The 17,922-nt window shown below is 43.4% G+C and overlaps 2 protein-coding genes across 2 annotated transcripts; both read right to left on the bottom strand.

The window, feature by feature from the left end:
- Positions 1–6,034: 6,034 nt before the first annotated feature.
- LOC148800846 (uncharacterized) lies at positions 6,035–6,553 on the bottom strand. The gene has a single exon (XM_088903851.1). The coding sequence runs from the start codon at positions 6,551–6,553 to the stop codon at positions 6,035–6,037; it is 519 nt and encodes a 172-aa protein (XP_088759977.1).
- A 5,902-nt stretch (positions 6,554–12,455) lies between these two features.
- On the bottom strand, positions 12,456–16,612 carry LPA2 (low psii accumulation2). Its single transcript, XM_010278582.3, has 2 exons — positions 16,110–16,612; positions 12,456–13,044 (listed from the first exon to the last, which is right to left on the bottom strand). The coding sequence occupies exons 1-2, from the start codon at positions 16,573–16,575 to the stop codon at positions 12,905–12,907; spliced, it is 606 nt and encodes a 201-aa protein (XP_010276884.1). The 5' UTR covers positions 16,576–16,612; the 3' UTR covers positions 12,456–12,904.
- Positions 16,613–17,922: the final 1,310 nt, after the last annotated feature.

Genomic DNA, 17,922 nt, shown 5'->3' with positions numbered 1-17,922 from the left:
CTTCGGTGGGGCATCGAAGTGTTGAGCTGAGCTTCGAGTTCTAGGTCTTCTTGAAGGTGCCGAGGAAGGTCTCTTCGTTCCTCAACTGAAATATTGCATGGTGCCGAGGAAGGGTTTTCTGATGCCCGATGATGCTACACCGAGGAGGGGGCCGAGCTTCGGTGTTAAGGCCTTTATGATGCTCGGTGATTATGTGCCAAGGAAGGTGCTGAGCATCGAAGTCGGGGGCCTCCGTGATGCTCGGTAATGACATGTCGAGGGAGGTGCCAAGCTACGAAGTCGGGGCCTCCGTTCTTTCGGTTGAGGAACTTGTTAACGAAATTTCGGAATCCCAACACCACTACCCCAATTCCGAAGTTGAAGAGTGGAGTTCCTGGTTAAGGTGTGGCGTGGCCTTCTTTGGTTGGCATCTGCTGCTTGGTGCCTTGAGGAGACCCAAGGAGTTAACTGGACCGGTGGTCCTAGGTGAACTCCGTGCATCTATGGCGTTGGTTGGACCAGTGCTAGAGGGGGAACCGAGGCAATTAGTTCCCTGACTGTTGCTTGTCAATATCATCGCTTCGGTTCCTGAGGCTATGTGAGTGCAGTGACAGTCGCGCCAATTGGTCTTCCTGAGCTTCGTTAGAGTGGCACTTGATCCCTATGATTGATCTAGCATCGATTCATGTTCCTAGGGGTTATAAGAAGGGGTGGATGGGCCTTTCTCCATTGTCATTTGCGAGAGGAGTTGCTTGGATTGCTCAGCGAGGTGTTGTTGGCGTTACTCGGCCTTGTCTCTTATTCCTTGGCTTCAAGTTCGATAAGATGTCTTCCTCATCTTCCCATTCTTCTTTTGCTTCTGGTTCTTCTTCGGGTTCTAGTGAATTTGACTATGAGTCGGAGGTTGGGGATTTCAAGACTGTCGAGGTTGGTCCTTATTGGGTAGAAGTAGAGCTTCCCTTGCAAGTTGGTCGTCAATTTGGGACCACACCCTGTGTCTTGTCTCTTGGGGATATGGTTCGGATCCGAGCTATGTACAACATCCCCGAGGAATTCCAGATGAGGTGCCCACAGCTTGACGAGATGGCAACATATGCTTAGCCCGACGAGATATACGTGTACGAGAACAATTTAGAAGTCGGGCTAAGGTTTCCTCTGAAAGAAGGGATCACCGGTGTGCTTGGATGGTACCGAGTATTGCCAGTGAAACTGATGCCGAACTCCTTTAGGTTTTTGTTTGCCCTTATGTCCTATTGTGCGGTTCGTGACATTGAGTTGACCCTGGGTATGGTGATCTTCCTCCTTCAACTTAAACCTCACCAATAGGACTATTATTACTTCTCGACTAGGAAGGAGACTTTCTTCTTTGTGCATTGTCTCATGGGCCTCCCCTTCCCGGCCGTGCTACAAGAGCCGAGGACGAGAGTGCCACAATGTCTATGGTTTGCACTGACATGGGAGGAGAGGTCAGCTCTGAGCATGATTCTTGAGATAAACGTAGCTACATACACATGCTCGAAGATGTTGATGATGCTCACCAGGTTGATGCGTAGGGTGGCTGGTCTGTCCTTTCTGTTGCTTCATTTACTTATATATTCTTTGCTTCTCTGATCTTGTACTCATTGTCATGTTTCCGTAGTGCAGGTGTAGAGATGGCGAGCGAGTGAGGAGATTATATGTCGGATGAGGGAGAATTGGCAGAGGTAGAACCGAGCTAGCCCGTAGCCGCAGGTCTGTCCCGAGGTAGTTCATCCTCCGAGGTCTTCTAAGAGGGCGTCCCGTCGCCAAAAAAGAGTTCGGCGACATGGAAATGATGATGAGGACGTCATTGTCGTGGATCTCAAGGAGGTTCGTCGGGCTGCCTTTTCTTCGAAGACTGAGGTAGGGGCAGCAGCTCGGACATCCACGTGCTACACTAGTCGGTTCGTAATCAGGACGAGCTAGAAATCCTTGGGGTTCCTGACCAGTTGGTTCATGGAATGATGACGGCCTACATATCTAAGGAGGTCGGGAATATTGGCAGCGGTGCCTTGGAATGCTCACTCATTCGGGCAGCGGCTCAGGTAAGCTCGTACTCACTCTTGTTGCTTTTAAGTAGATTCCTTCATGCTAAGGGTACTTCTGATGTTCACAGAACACGTGCTCGGCAATAACATTGGTTGACCGTCTTTGGCACTTGTGGGGAATGTACGAGATAGAGCACTCTGAGTACTAGCGACAAAAAGCTCAATTGGCTGATCTTCAGGCGACAGGGTAGCGGTCAACTGCGCTGGAGAAGGAAGTTGCTGAGCTAAAGGCCCAGTTGGCTGAACAGGCGAACTTAGTGCGTGACCGGAGGTAGGAGTTTGCTAAGCTGAAGGTGGAGAGGGAGCGGCTAAGGCAGGAGGCCGCCGAGGAGGTGGTAGATCGGTACAAGGCATCGTTTGAGCTCTGACAAATGATGGATCAATATGTCTCGGTTTCCTTTGAAGCTAGCTTCACCGTCTTCTGTAGGAGGGCTCTGCGTCACTGCTCGGAGCTGAGCGAGGTTGCACAGACTTGGGAGTTGTACGACTTGGACACTCCACCTGCTTCAGACAATCTTGTCGATGAGGAGGCCGATGAGGATGGTGAAGACGGTGAGGGTGGTGACGAGGCTGCTGATCCCCCCGTCGAGGATTGTGTAGCCGTGGGGTTCTTTATTTTTCCTGTTCTTGTAATGGCTTGGTATTCCGAACTTTCATCCACTGTACCGACTATTTAACTTAATGAAACTTTTTTGTTATGAACTTGTGTGCATACATACATCAATTCTTTTTGGGTTCCTCGGCCTTACGTTGGCCGAGGTCTAGGGTTGATCAAGATTTTCAGTCTTTGGCTAGCGGGGCCGGAGTATATTTCGAGCTCTCATCTCTAGAATGCTTAGTTTCTGTCTCGGGAGCTTTTGGGGCTCTTCGAGGGCTGGCCATTGCTCGACTTGCTCTGACCGACTGTTAGTCAGTGGTTGAGTGGAGTTTAATGACCGTCCTCAGGTCTTGATGGGTGGGGGCGTTCTTCTCCACCTTAGGCTCGGGCCGTAGACAATCGAGTCAAGTTGGTCGGCAATACGCTGCTGAGCTACGTGTCGTGGGCTTGGGCCGTTTGAAGATTTGCCGAGTTAGTGAGTGTTGTGCAACTGTGTAGCACGACTTATGCAATGTGTGTGCAGTGGTGCGTGTGTATGCAATGTGCGGGACAATTAGACATGTGGCTCGAATAAAACTTTCTACATTAACTATCAGATTATTAGTAGTAGATCCGACCCTGTATTCCAACTCCTCAATATTGGTCGGCCATCAAGGTCCTCAAGTCTGTAGGTGCCCGGTCCAAGAACTCTGGTGAGCTTGCCTTCCCCAGGCACGGGCACAATGACTTTATGGAGGACGAGGTCAGATGTCTTGAACTTGCGTCTTCTGACTTTGAGTTGTAGTATTTTTTCATCCTCTGCTGTTGTGTTACCATCCTGACATGTGCTCAGTCCCAAGTTTCCTCTATTAGGTCTAACTCTGCGCTGAGGTCCTCGTCGTTCTGGTCTTCATCGAAGAGCCCAGTTTAGAGATTTGGGGAGTCAATCTCTACGGGCACCATGGCTTCGGCTCCGTCGGTTAGGCTAAAGGGTGTCTCTCTAGTGGCCGTCTGCAGAGTAGTCCTGTATGCAGAGTATGCTCGATAGTTCCCCGACGCACCTCCCCTTGGCTTGGTCTAGCCGAGTTTTCAAGCCGTGCAATAAGGTTCGGTTGGTCCGGTGATCAATCTTCAAGTCGGTGTAGAAGGCATTGAACTTTCAGTCGGTGAATTGCATCCTGTTGTCTGTGATGAGAACACGTGGAATACCGAATCGGTAGAGAATACCTTGCCAGAAGAAGTTTTGGGCATTATGCACGGTAATGCGTGCCAGAGCTTCGGCTTCCTTCCATTTGGTGAAGTAATCCACTGCTACCAGGAGGAACTTCTTCTGTGCAACCATAGTGGGGAAAGTACCAAGGATGTCCATACCCCACTGTGCGAATGGCCTTGGACTGGTAATCAATTTCTAGGGGACTATGGGCTAATGATGGAGATTGGAATGTCGCTGACAACTGTCACATTTTCAAACTAGTTGGGTTATGTCTTGCTTCATCGTTGGCCAGAAATAACCTTGCTAGAGTGCCTTGTGTGCTAGGGTGCACGCGCCGAGATGGTTTCCGCAAATACCTTCGCGGATCTCCCTGAGGACGTAATCTGCCTCGGTTGGGGAGAGACATTTCAAGTAGGGGAGAGTGTGCAAGCGTTGGTAGAGCTAACCTTGGATGAGGCAGTACCGGGCTGATCTATGCTAGAGTCTCTTTGCTTCTGTCTGATCTTCTGGAAGCGTGCCTTCTTGGAGGTACTGTGTGATGGGATCCATATAGGGCGGACCATACTGCACAAGGAAGATGAGGAGGGTCGTCAGTGTATCGACTATTTAACTTAATGAAACTTTTTTGTTCTGAACTTGTGTGCATACATACATCATTTTTTTTTGGGTTCCTCGGCCTTACCTTCGCCGAGGTCTAGGGTTGATTGAGATTTTTAGTCTAGCGAGGCCAGAGTATATTCCGAGCTCTCATCTCTGGAATGCTTAGTTTCTATCTCGGGAGCTTTTGGGGCTCTTCGAGGGCTGGCCGTTGCTCAACTTGCTCTGACCGACTGTTAGTCAATGGTTGAGTGGAGTTTAATGACCGTCCTCAGGTCTTGATGGGTGGGGGCGTTCTTCTCCACCTTAGGCTCGGGCTGTAGACAGTCGAGTCAAGTTGGTCGGCAATATGCTGCTGAGCTACGTGTTGTAGGCTTGGGTCGTTTGAAGATTTGCCAAGTCAGTGAGTGTTGTGCAACTGTGTAGCACGACTTATGCGGTGTGTGTGCAGTGGTGCGTGTGTATGCAATGTGCGGTACAATCAGACATGTGGCTCGAATAAAACATTCTACATTAACTATCAGATTATTGGTAGTAGATCTGAAGATTCCCTGTATTCTAGCTCCTCAATATTGGTCGGCCATCAAGGTCCTCAAGTCTGTAGGTGCCCGGTCCAAGAACTCTGGTGAGCTTGCCTTCCCCAGGCACGGGCACAATGACTTTATTGGTAGGGCGGACCATACTGCACAAGGAGGATGAGGAGGGTCGTCAGTGTAATGCTTGGCTGAGTCAGCATCTTTAACTGCACTGTTGCATCAAGGTTGACTTTCGGGGAGCTAGCTAGCTTTGACAGCGCGTCGGCCTGTGTGTTTTCGGCTCAAGGGATCTGTTGGATGTTGAAATGCTCAAGCCGGTGGATGAGCTCTTGCACCTTCCATAAATAGCTCATCATCGTAGGTGTTTGCATCTCGAACTGGCCGAGGATCTAGTTGACTACCAACTGGGAGTCGCTGAAGGCTTCAATTCTCTAGGCTCCCAGGTTTAAGGCGAGGCGAAGTCCAGCGATCAGGGCCTCATACTCAGCCTCGTTGTTAGATGCTTTAAACTCGAACCTGAGGGCATGCTCTAACACCGTGTCATCTAGGCCAAGGAGAATGAGGCCGGCCCCGTTGCTTTACTGATTTGATGAGCCATCCACATGTAAAGTCCATACTTGTGGCGGCGGGGTAGGGTCCTCGGCGGTGAATGTGCATTCGACAATGAAGTCAGCTAGGGGTTGAGCTTTGATCGAGAGTTGGGGTGTGTATTCGATATCAAACTCAATTAGCTCTATGCTCCATTTGTTCAAACAGCCAGATGCTTTCAGCATTTGGAGGACTTGCTTGAGTGGTTGGTCAGTGAGCACACGAATGTTGTGGGCTTGGAAGTATGGCCTGAGCTTTATGACCAAGGTAACCAATGCCAGGGCCATTTTTTCCAAGTTGGAGTATTCAGTTTTCGTGCCGCTGAGAACTTTGCTAGTATTGTAGATCGAACTCTATACCCGATCTTCCTCCTTAACAAGCACCAAGATGACAACCTCATCCCCGAACGAGAGGTAGAACAATAGCTCATCCCCTGGGCTCGGCTTGGTGAGGAGGGGTGGCAAGATCAGGTACTGCTTTAGCTCTCGGGGTCTTCTTCATTGAGCAGCACCTGGATGAGGTCTTTGACAAGTTGACCGCGTTCTGTTCTCACCTCATCCCGTAGATCATGGGCTTCAACCATCAACAATTCTGCAATTGGGCGTGCTCCTAGGTAGGAGAGCAAGTAGCACTGTCGTGCAGTTCTTTGGTCTCCACACGCTATGCCTACGCCGTATTTGGTGGGAAAGTTCATGGTGAGGTGGAATGTGGAGACCATGGCCTGCAAAGCATTAAGGTTTAGCTTGCCGAGGATGGCGTTGTAGGACGACAGGCAACAAACCACAATGAAGTCCACCATGATCGTCGCAGTGATGTCATCATCTCCGATCAAGAGGGGAAGAGTTATCCTTCCAGTGAGCAAGAGGGACTCCCTAGAGAAGCCCATTAGGGGACTGTTGACACGGGTTAGGCACTCTTTGTCTATGCTGAGTTTCTCGAATGCTTCCTCGTAGAGCACATTAGTGGAGTTACCCGTATCTACCATAATCTGCCGCATCTCAAAATTGGCAACCTCGGCTATGATTACCAAGGCGTCGTCGTGTGGGGTTTGAACTCCCCAGAGGTCATCGTCGGTGAAGGTGATAGACTAGCCACACTTCTTCTTGTGCCCCTGGTTGTCGATTTCGCACAGCCGTTTATACTTCTTGTGCCCCGAGTTACTCTCTCCTCATACGACGGTTCCTCCTGATATGACGTGGATCACACCAGTAGGAGGGTCTCGGGGCGGTGGCCGAGCATTCTCCACGCGTTGTTCTTCGTATGTCGAATTTTTGCTTTTGTCAACCAACCTGTCGACGTACTCATGCCTGATCAGGTTTTCAATGTGGTTACGTAGGTCGAAGTAGTTCTCCGAGTCGTGGTCATGGTCTTTATGGAACTCCCAATACTTGTCACGGTTCCTCTTGTTGCCTTGTGTTTTCATCTTCTTGGGCCAATGAATGTTATTGCGGTCACGAATTTGCATTAGGACTTCAGACCACAGTGCATTGAGCGGTGTTCATGGTCTATGATTGGCTTTCTGTGTGTATCCCACAGATGGTGCCAATCTGATGCTGCTCAATCCGAAGTGGTGCGCGAACTGAAGAGAGCAACTTGATAGTCCTTTCCAACAAGGAGGAGCCAAGGTGGAAGGACATAGCCGCGCTTCAAGACCTGTGATCGAGAAAGATGTCAAAGGCCCAAGGAGTTTTCCCCGGGTAGGTACTCCGATGCTCAAGTTAGTAGGAGGTAGTGGAAGGTTCAGCCGAGCAAGGAGAGTGCTTGGCTGAGCAACGAGAAAGTATGGGTGTCAGAAGTTGGAATCCTTTACCTTGAGCATAGAATACCTTTTTATAGTCGACGCTCCGTTTCCTAGTTGGATGGGGCTTCCGGGGTTGTCGGGATGAAGTCAGCCGCCGAGATATTCAGGATAGAGTCCTAATCCTCAGTGGAGTTGTCTTCCCTATTCCTCTTTATCCATAATTACGCTTATCCACGTGACGTATAACTGACGTGACTGAAAGGATAAGATGGGGGGCTACAATAATAGTGTTGCCCGGTTTAAGCCGTGAAGTCAATGTATAACAGGGAACTGACCGGGCTGATGAGGCGATGATTGAACGGCCACATGTCTATTTGGACCAACTCAGCTATGGACCGATCAGGATGATAATAATATCTCACCATTTTCTGTACAACAAGTTGAGGGTAAGCACCAACAGTTGTTTCTCTACTAAGCATTACTCGGTCTATGCCATCAAGTCATCAACAACCGCATTGGCAACATCGGTGGCTTCAACTCTAGTTGATCATAGATTCCAACATATGAGTTGCAGTCCCAACAGGATCACCCTGGATGTTGCACTTGTAGATCACCACTTTTTGTGCTAGAAATATCTTCTCATCAATTGGAATTTCCATTCCCATATCCACATGTGCCACCATAAATAAATTCATCAGAGTTTGCAAGTATGTCATCAAAATTAACTACCCCTTCTCAATTTTCAACCTAAGAAATTCACAATTCGAAAAGAAATGTCAGGATTCTGAACCAAGTTTTCACTAATCTATCATAACTACTATTCATGAATGGATCCTCTTTCATGCACCCCTTCTTGTCTCCATGGTATGAGTACGCTGGCTCACCGTTTGCCTTCACAACTGGAGGAGCAAAAAACTGACAACTCCCAAAAGGCTTTCCTTAGTCGGGAAAAAAATTGATAAAGAGGCCTATTTAGACACAGAGTTCACAGATAAATCGTGAACAGGCGCAGGAACACAGAACGCAATAGGTTTTTTTTTTTCATTTGCACAGTAAAACTGTTAACAGAGGTTTGCAGAGAAGCTTAGATTTTTGTTAGCATTCCGTCACCCATCTAGTTCTATGGCGGTTCCAAGATAAGAGAAAGAGAAGCTTAATTATTGATGAGGGCGGATTTGGCCCTCCAGTGAAATTGTGACACCTGGCACCTCATGCAAACCAAGTGTAGCCTCTTGACAACTGAACAGCTTGGGCAGCTCGGTATAGCTCGCCACAGGCAGCTCAGTAGAGCCTGCCATAGCTCCCCCCCAGACAGCCCGCCACTTGTAGGGTAGCTCGGTACAAAAGAGCAGTTCGGCATATCGCAGGAAGATCTCTTGCCTGACAATCGTACCTGACAGGTCCGGAGACTTAAGCTCACGTCTCTCGCCAAGCGGCACCGTGCCTGCCAGCCTTGAGAGCTATCCCTCCCCTGGCAGAGCCATACTCTGCAACAACCGCCTGCACCCGCCACCTCAGCTTTGGCAGTAACGGCTACGGAAGAAAGACAGAGGTGGTTATGCCTGACTTGATAGAGGCAGTTAGGCCTGATTTGACAGGACACCGCTATATAAGGACTTCGACCCCCAAAGATAAGGAGAGAGAAAAGAAAATGGAGGTAATCTCTGCTCCCTAGCTCTCTCATTTCTCTAATATCATCTTCAAGCTCTCTACAATTAGAGTGCTAACATAAGCATCGAAGAGTCCCCCGCCGGGTAAAGACCCCCGGGTCCTCTGATTCAGTGCTCGCAGGTTCCTCAGCTCCCGCCGCCTACAAAGAGGAGGAAAAGATGGAGTTCTCGCAGGTCTCTAAGCTCCCGCCGCCTACAAAGGAGAGGAGATCACCTCATGTAGAGGGCAGTCGGGTTGCGTTACACTAGGGAGCTCCACCATCCTCTGAGTCGCAGGTCGTCTAGGAGCAGGTCAAATGACGAGTCCACCAAGGTAGCTCACCATCAGAGAGCTTGGTATAGCTCTCCCCCAGGCAGTTCGCCACTAGGGAGCTCCACCATCCTCTCCTCGGAGCAGGTCAAATGACGAGGTACTTAGCAAAGAAATAAAAAAAGTCGGTACATGACCAGAACCGGTTGCATCAATTATTACATTCATTTTCAGGATAGGAGAAAGATAAACAATTCAATCATTCCATCAAATGGGTCAACTCATGATGTTATTATTAAATAATAAAAATTAAAATATATATATATAAAACATAATAAATTATAAAAAATACATAAATTTGTAGAAAACATTTGAATATATCTCTAATATTATATATTCATCATATTAAATAAAAAATAAATATGATAAAAATGAAAATTAAAATTAAACATATTATTACCATCAACATCAACGTCCAAATTTACTACATGCAATAAAATATATACACATTTGCTAATAATACTTCTGGATGGAATTTTGCTTTGATCACCAACATTAAAGGGTTTAGGGTTTGCTAGTAATAATAGAAGTGCGATTCACTCTGTTTTTGTAAGGTCTCCAACTGGTTCTAGCTGAAACTTGGGATCAAATGTTGTTTTGATCACCAGGGTTAGAGGGTTTTGGGTTTGGAGGATGAACTATCCCGGTTGTGTAGCCTCATGTAACAAAAAAAAAATAGATTATATTATTCGACCAACAAAAAGGTCATTCCCTTATCTTGAATCTAAGACGACCTATAACATACATGTGTGCATGTCAATAACCACCGATTAAAACATGGGTTCTAGTTGTTTTTTCTTTTATCGAAATGTTAAAGTTATTAACTTATTATTATTATTATTTTTTTTTTTTGTGCACCTTAAGGTCGGATTTGATGGTGTGCTCCAATCAAGAATAAGGAAGTGAAACAGGATTTGTTCCTCACACGTACATCCTATAATGTATTGAGAACATTTTCTGCATTTATTAATTATTATTCATGGGAGATGTTCTCAATACACGGTAGATGTACATGTGAGGCGCCCATTTGTGAGAGCAGATCCTGTCTCTAAGTAAGCACGCCCATTGGCTCATGCATTTGCTTTTAAAAATTCATGTATGAACTATGAAGTATGTCCTTGGAATCTAATGTGTGGTTTTCGGCTTTAATTCGTGTCACCTCTCATGTCTCAGTACGTCTTGATCAATCAATGGTTTTCTTTGCCACGCTTCCTTTTAAATCGACCGACTGACTTTTACATTGATGATTTTTTCACGTTGTTTATAGTTGAAGGACTGATCATTGATTGCTAATTGAAATGTCAAAGTTAAAGTTTCTTCTTCTAGGGGTGAATTCTAATCGTTTTAGATGAATTGATTCATCTCAATTTGTACTGATCAACACAAAATGTTTTACATAGAACCAGTAATGGTGTCAAAAGAACCCTACTCATGCACAGTTAATCGGGTTAACAACAGGTACAGGATAAACACGGGCCCATAAAGCATGTTTCACAGAACATCTTCCTTATCTTTTGGGAACATCTTCTATACTTGTCATGGGAACACCCATAACATGCATATGGTGTGCCTTGTTGGAAGAATCTGAAACTTGTATCATAAAATTAAGGGTGAACATGGGCTGATTCAGTTGTTCCAAGATAGAACCTAAAATCTACCTTGTAAGGGTTGGTTCCAATCTTTTGGAATTGAAACCTACCCTATCAAGATTGGTTCAAGGGTTGGTTTTAGGGTCTACTCAGGAGGCAACATGTTAAGACAAACTGGTGATAAACATGATCAGAACGATAATCAGAGCCTACATGTTAAGGACAAACTAGGGAGAGTAAACAACAAAGAATCTTGAATGCGGCCCCTTTCCTATCTCCTTTTATTCAACTCCTTCAGCCAACTCACAACGAAAGTTTATTGGATTACACCCTAGCTAGAACAACTGTACAGTAGGGGTGAGAAACAAATGCAAAATCATCACCAACTCCGCTAAAAGAATGGAATTTGTTCTTCAAGGGCTTGATTTTCAGTAATAATAATAATAATAATAATAATAATCTAGTTCAAAACCTACCATTATAATTTAATTTGTTGTAAATATTACTTTTTAAATTACTTATTATACATAAATATTAAATTGAAACAAATAAGGTCAAATCACTATGACTTAAGCCTTGTTTATTTACAACTTTACAAGTTAATGGAGTAAGTGCACTTATTCATGTAAATGTTTCCTGGATAAATTCACTTATCCATGTCCTTTGGATTTTCAAGATTCCTGGGTAAGTAACAGAATAACATTTTTACCTACTAAAATTTAGTATTAAAATAGGCAAAATAATCCCATTATGTTTTATAAAAGTTTCTCCTAACTAGGGAAGTTACTTATCCACTTGGAAGATGGGTAAGGTTTACCTAAAAGTAAAAGTGATTTTACCATGAGACCCACTGCTTAATACAAAAAAGGCAGATTCTCTATGTCAATATTGTATAGGCTTTTTTCAATGCAAGTTTGGTTCCAAGGCCGTTTCCACCAAGGTCAACTAAGGCAGATTCTCTATGTCAATATTGTATAGGCTTCCCAGTATGCCCTTACAGGGGGTGTTTTGGGGTTTAACCCAGTTCAGGGGTAGACAAGCCTTAAACCGACCCCTTTGAACCAGGTTTAAAAAAGTGAAATGAGCTTCAAGTTTGGTTCAGGGAGGTTTCTAATTGAATGCAAGCAAATTCCAAAGGAGATTTCCCTTCCAGCAATTCCAACGCCCTGGCTATGCAATTAGCTCCATCATCAATCGTCACATTGACCATGGTTACAAAAATTTTATCTACCACAATTGGGGACCCGATCTATAAATATACTTCGTTTCCATCAGAGAACCTTCTTTCCAAGTCAAGATGATCTTAATATGAAACTAACTTTCGTTTGTCGGTTGGAGCTTTGCAATGGGGCCGTATGAGGTTTTGAGACAACTTTCCGAAATAGATATGGAGCTCAGCATCAAGACTGCAACTTTCCTTCCTCAACTTCTTAGTGGTCCGTGGGAACAAGATAATCACCAGGACAGCAACTGCTGTAACCTTGTTTAACGAATAATAATTAAATGAGACCAAAAAAAAAGAGCCCATTTTCCTTTCTTTCCTTCCTCGGTACTTTGGATCTGTACAAGCAAGCAGTAGGAATTATTAACTTTATGTCACACAAATACAAGCATTATGAATGGAATTCTCAACATAAATTCAGGTTCAACACAAATAGCTGATGCTGCCAATGTGCCCATTTAATCTCTATGTGCTTCTGAAATTTCTATCTTCCACAGCTCTCCTCTTTAGTTTTCATACTTATCTGATCACATGTTCTTATACTAATGTGTGTTTCATTTTCTTCACCAGCTAAATGTTTGAGGTGCATATATGGCTCACATCTATGGAAAGTACCAAAACCACTTCACAAGATGTAGACTAAACCCAATTGTTGTCTCACCCTGTGCACTTTTCTCATTTAATGTAGCTCGTATTATCATAGAATATACATCTGTACCAATCCTACAAGTAAAAAACTGCTTAACAAAACATCCAAAACCCTGCCTCGATTAAATAGTTGCTGAACAGAAACTTCGACCATCTTCATGCTTTTGCTTAGCGTTTCGTTTTCTCACTTTGCAGGTACTTCAACACTCCATATGCGACTGTTCCACCAACAAACAAGAAGACTGTTGGGGTGAATGATGGATACAGATACTTCACAAAGAACTTATCCCATTCCTCTGGCAGGAAGCCTGTCCAAGTAGCGAGGGCAAAAAGGATTATCATCTGACAACAAACTAAATGGTACATTTCATGTTAAAAAGAATGTATATAGGTCACTAGATCAGGTTACTTATCAGGTGTAACTTCAAACTGAACAAATAGTGTAAAGCCTACTAAGAACTGCATTTACTTAAGGCTTTGCTATCATAATCTATCATCCCCAGTTACTTATCATCATTTGTAGGATTAATCAAAATCAAATGTGGCTCACAGCCATAATGATTTTGAATAAATGTACATTATTGTTTGTTAGTTTGATCAATAGATGATAGGTAGCAATTTAGCAATATGGGCTATCATTTAAGTACAGCTAGAATCATTATAGTTGTGTAATTCGAATGATCCTGAATTTAAACTAATGATCCCTAATTTGAGGCATAACCTTGTCCTGCATAGTCTTAACTCCAGACCAAAGAGGGATGTTACAACAAACAGCTAGCTATTGAGGATTCATGCATTTTCTAGACCTCTCTAGTTAAACTTAACTTGGTTCTAGAAAGAATATTCTAGAGAGTTGAAACTATAATGCATTGGTAGTTGTATCATTATTAATTGCACAGTCTAGGAGTATGTGATGAGTCAAGTATGTACATTGCTTAACTATTAAGAAATGATCCCCAAGTAATATACACTAGTAAATCAAATAAGATCTAGTAATGACAGTTAAATGGAACAAGCACTGTCAGTAGTCCAGAACAACCTTCAGTCATTACATACACTTAATATGCGAAAGCTTAAAAAAATCCATATTCAGAGCATTACAATTTGAATAATGTAGGCTACTAATAATACTCAAAGTGAATACTTGAGATCAAATGCTCCTGCCCAAATCCTACCACCTTAGGATTTTACGAAGCAACTTCACCCCATTAATGGTTCTGACTAGTTCCAGCATTTCGTTGATTGAAATGTCCCTGTCCTTCTCCATATATTACTTTCCTAGCACAATTTATACTTGTCATGAAATATTTCATTGCTGCTTTATTTTCTTCTTGTCATATTGGTTTGGTTTATGAGCATTAGTCATCCTCATATCCCAGATATAAAAGCACTGGCAGCAGGCAACCAGGTAAGCATGATTCACTGTAACAACTTAGTATGTAGATCAGAGACAAGACACAGTTCAATAAAGTCAAGTAACATGCTAGATGGACACTATGAGAAAAACAAAGCTTCTAACACAATAGAAACTTCCACTGTGTCATGTCAAGTTCAATCAACAGTAAACTGCATGTGATTGATCTGTTCTCCAAATTTCCATTTGTAGATCTTCATAAGCAGGAATTTATGAAGTGCCACCTAGATTACATGGTTCTTGCATGCCATCTTTATAAGGCTTTGTATAATCTCAAAAACACTTGATGAATGATAAGAGGAACTTAATTCCAAACTATTGTGTGACTCTTTTACATTCAACTCCACATGTTTACATGCAGAAGCCATTTTGTCAGTAACGAGATAAATGAGATGTCTTAATAATACATAAATAAATAAAGAGGAAATGCAACTCCATTCTCTTTGAGTAGGAGCCAAGGAACCACAGTTCAATAGCTTATCCAGTTATATCTCTAGCTAGACTATTTTCCAGTGTACTAGCTGATCTTGGTACAGATTTTTTCATCAAGCAGCTCTGCCTGGATGCCAAAGATTTAGCTTTTCTATGAGCAATGTTTTAGAACATGGAGGTATGATGCAGGGCATTCTACTACCTAGAGGTGTGAAGCATAGTTTAGAACGTAAGAAGCGTAAGCCTCCTGAACACAAGGAGGCGTAAGTCTCCTTAAGAGGAAGGGGGTGAGTAGGAAGGAGGGGGAAGAGGAAGAAGTGGAAGGAGGATCTCATTTTTCTTTCCCCTTCTCTTTCCTTCCCTTTTCTTTATTTTCTCTTTTTTTTTCTTTCTCTTTCTTTTTCTTTTCCTTTCCTTTCTTTTCTTTTCTTTCTTTCTTCTTTTTCTGTATTTTTCTTATTTCTTACCCTTCCATTTTCATATCTAGATGATGCCCTAATGTCTGATGACCCTGGATTACCCAAAAGCTTGTCTTAGTCAGTCCTCTTTGGGGAAGGGCAGCTGGCTTCCAATGTTGCTTTCTTGGTGCCCTCAGATGGAAAAAGACTTGACACTGATTCACAACCCCTTAACATGGAATTGACAGAAAATCTTTTTTAAATTCTTCTATCTCCATGTGCTTCTCATATGGTAGCTAGATCAACAATGGTGTATGGCTTCAGTTCCTGTCTTGGAAGAACCTTCAATTCTGTTTGAAATACTTCAAATCATTATTTCCCTTGTAAATCTCCAGAGAATCTCCGCTCTCGCAGTAGATGGGTACAAGAAATGTAACTCAAAGAGATCCAAAATGTTAGAGAGTGCATTCCATGTTGACCCAAATAAAGGAAGGATATGCTTCTATCAAGCCATTTTAGAGCTTCCATATGGATGACGTATACCAATGACAGTGAAATGGGTTATTTTGTTCTACATTACCATAAATGTCTATGCAATTTCTGAAGATGGAAAATTTTATTGGTTATTTGGCATTACCCCTAAATGACAGAGTAGCTGTTAAATTGCAGAGAGGTTATTTGCATGACAGATGCTAATATTTATCTTGCATGTGCAAAAGACACACTGACCCTAGTTGACAGTGATGTAGAGCTATATCTAAAAGAGAAGACACCTTTTTTGGGCACATCTGGTTGGGTAATTGAGTAAGCAGGTATCCATCTCTCTGTTAATCCTTAAGTGCCTAATTCTGCCCTCCGAGGCTCCGACCTACATTTCCCTCTTTCTTCCATTATAATCACCATTCCAACAACTTCTCTATTAGAAATGATCTTGGTCCTTAATAAGAAAAGGAAAAGAAAAGAAAAGGATCCTGGTCCTTCAGAACAAAATAACGACCCATAGCTTCCTAAATTTCATGTGACGATTATCTCAAAATTAATTGCAGTGGTACAGCTCCTACAGCTACATGACAATCGACAGATAGCATGCGGGGACTCAGAATTAAGCAAATCAGATAAGTAATTATACCTGATGCAGCAAGAACGATACCCTCAATGAGAATTAGAGAGCCGAGACCCAACCAAGTGAGAAGGAAAGCGCTTTCGTTCTTTCTCTGCTCTTGGGACTGTGCTTCTCCCTGCTGGGAAAGAAAAGCGGGCTTCTCTAGTGGGGATCGACGAATTATTGACGATGTCCTTTCTCTACCTTTCTTGTTCTTCTTCTTCTTCTTGGCAGTACTGGAAGTATCGTTTGCTCCCTCCTTCTCCTTCGTCTTATCCAAAGTAGACGAGCCGAACCCAAGTCCGGTTGTGTTTGCTTTCTTGGAAGCAGCTAAAATGGAGGCCTGCTCAGGAGTTGATTCAGTTAAACTCTTGTTCTGTGATGCCTCTGCCCTTACAGTTAGCCTGACTCTGGCGGGAAAGCAAGGAGATGGGTACAGAAGAGAAGGTGAGGGTTTCTTCGCAAAACATGGAGATTGGATCGGTAATGCCATTTTCTTCTTCTTTTCGGTTTAATCGGTTGCAGATTCTGTTTGGCTAATATATAGCTGTTTTCCGAGAATGACGAAAACAACCCTGCCAAATGATTTCTACAAAAAAAGTGTTTGGCTAATATTGCTCTTTGGCTAACAATGTTTGGTGAAACAGGGACAGTAAAAGTATTTTCAAAATTACATGGCGAGCCAAGACAGGTCGATAGGAAATAATCACTTATTGAATAAGCATTATTTGGACTTATTTTCAAAATGCAAATAAGCATTTATTGGTGTGGTCTTGGACTATTGGAATAAACACTTATTTTTAAGCATTCTCAAATTTAGCCTTAATCCGTCCAAAGGGTGGGTAGACATTTTGCTTGCAGCAAATCTCATCACATGTAGGGCACGTAGAATTCTACAAGCATCGGAAATTCGGAATACATCTCTCATGAATTTAACATACATATATGGTAGATATTTTTAATGTATGGTTGGATGCTACGTGAATAGAGTTTATGCTTATAGGAGATTTGGGCTTTAAATTGAAACGGGATTTTCTAAAAGTAAAAATTTTGCACACTCTAGAAGCATTGGAACTCAGCTGCATATTGGGAACATCTCCTCATGAATTTAACATGTATGTACCAGAGATATTGCTAATGTGCAACTGGATGTTATATGTGAGCAAAGTTTTTACTTGTTGGAGATATAGGCTCCTTTGAATTTTGTTATGGAAACGAACCCAATTGGCCCAAGTTGGATTCTAGAAGTGAGTATAGCCCTACACCTTGCCACCTAGTCTATGTTTAGGGGTACAATTTGGGCAGGCCCAACCCGCCCTACCTAAACCTGATCCAACCCAACCTGAGCTATTATATGGGTTAGGCTTATGTTTTTTTTTTTTTTTTTCGTTTTGGGCTAGGCCTAGTCCAAAAAAATTTTATCTTGATCTAAATTTGGATTAGGCTTGGGTTGAAGGCTCAAGTAGCCCGAGCCTAACATAGTTCAACCTAAGCCCGATCAAACTCGAGCCTGCCTGACCAACCTACCTAAGCCCGGCTTGGTCCAAACAGAGATGAAGCCCTTTCTAGTTGGGACTAGGTGGTAAAGTTGGACTTGACCTTAGTTGGATCGAACCTGAGCCCGAAATTTGCATCTTGGAGTTGGGCTTGGGTTTGTTAACTTTTAAGGTCCTATTCGTATGTGTTCTGATGATAATAAGCACACCTTGTCATATTCGTATGTTAAATCAATTTTTTATAGTAGTTGAGTGCTCAAAGCGGATCAAGTAGTCTTTGCAGGCAATGTGTTCAAGTGGATCAAGAAAGCTTTTAATCAAATGGACTACAAACGAACATACTC

This window comes from Nelumbo nucifera, chromosome 4 (assembly GCF_055504915.1).
Source record: "Nelumbo nucifera cultivar China Antique chromosome 4, China Antique-T2T, whole genome shotgun sequence".
Classification (NCBI taxonomy): Eukaryota; Viridiplantae; Streptophyta; class Magnoliopsida; order Proteales; family Nelumbonaceae; genus Nelumbo; species Nelumbo nucifera.
This window is presented reverse-complemented; position numbering and strand designations above follow the sequence as displayed.

Coding starts and splice junctions, on each gene's coding strand:
- LOC148800846 (XM_088903851.1), bottom strand. CDS start 6,553: ATGCGGCAGATTATGGTAGATACGGGTAACTCCACTAATGTGCTCTAC.
- LPA2 (XM_010278582.3), bottom strand. CDS start 16,575: ATGGCATTACCGATCCAATCTCCATGTTTTGCGAAGAAACCCTCACCT. Junction 13,045..16,109: donor TATCGTTCTTGCTGCATCAG/GTATAATTACTT, acceptor CTACTTGGACAG/GCTTCCTGCCAGAGGAATGG.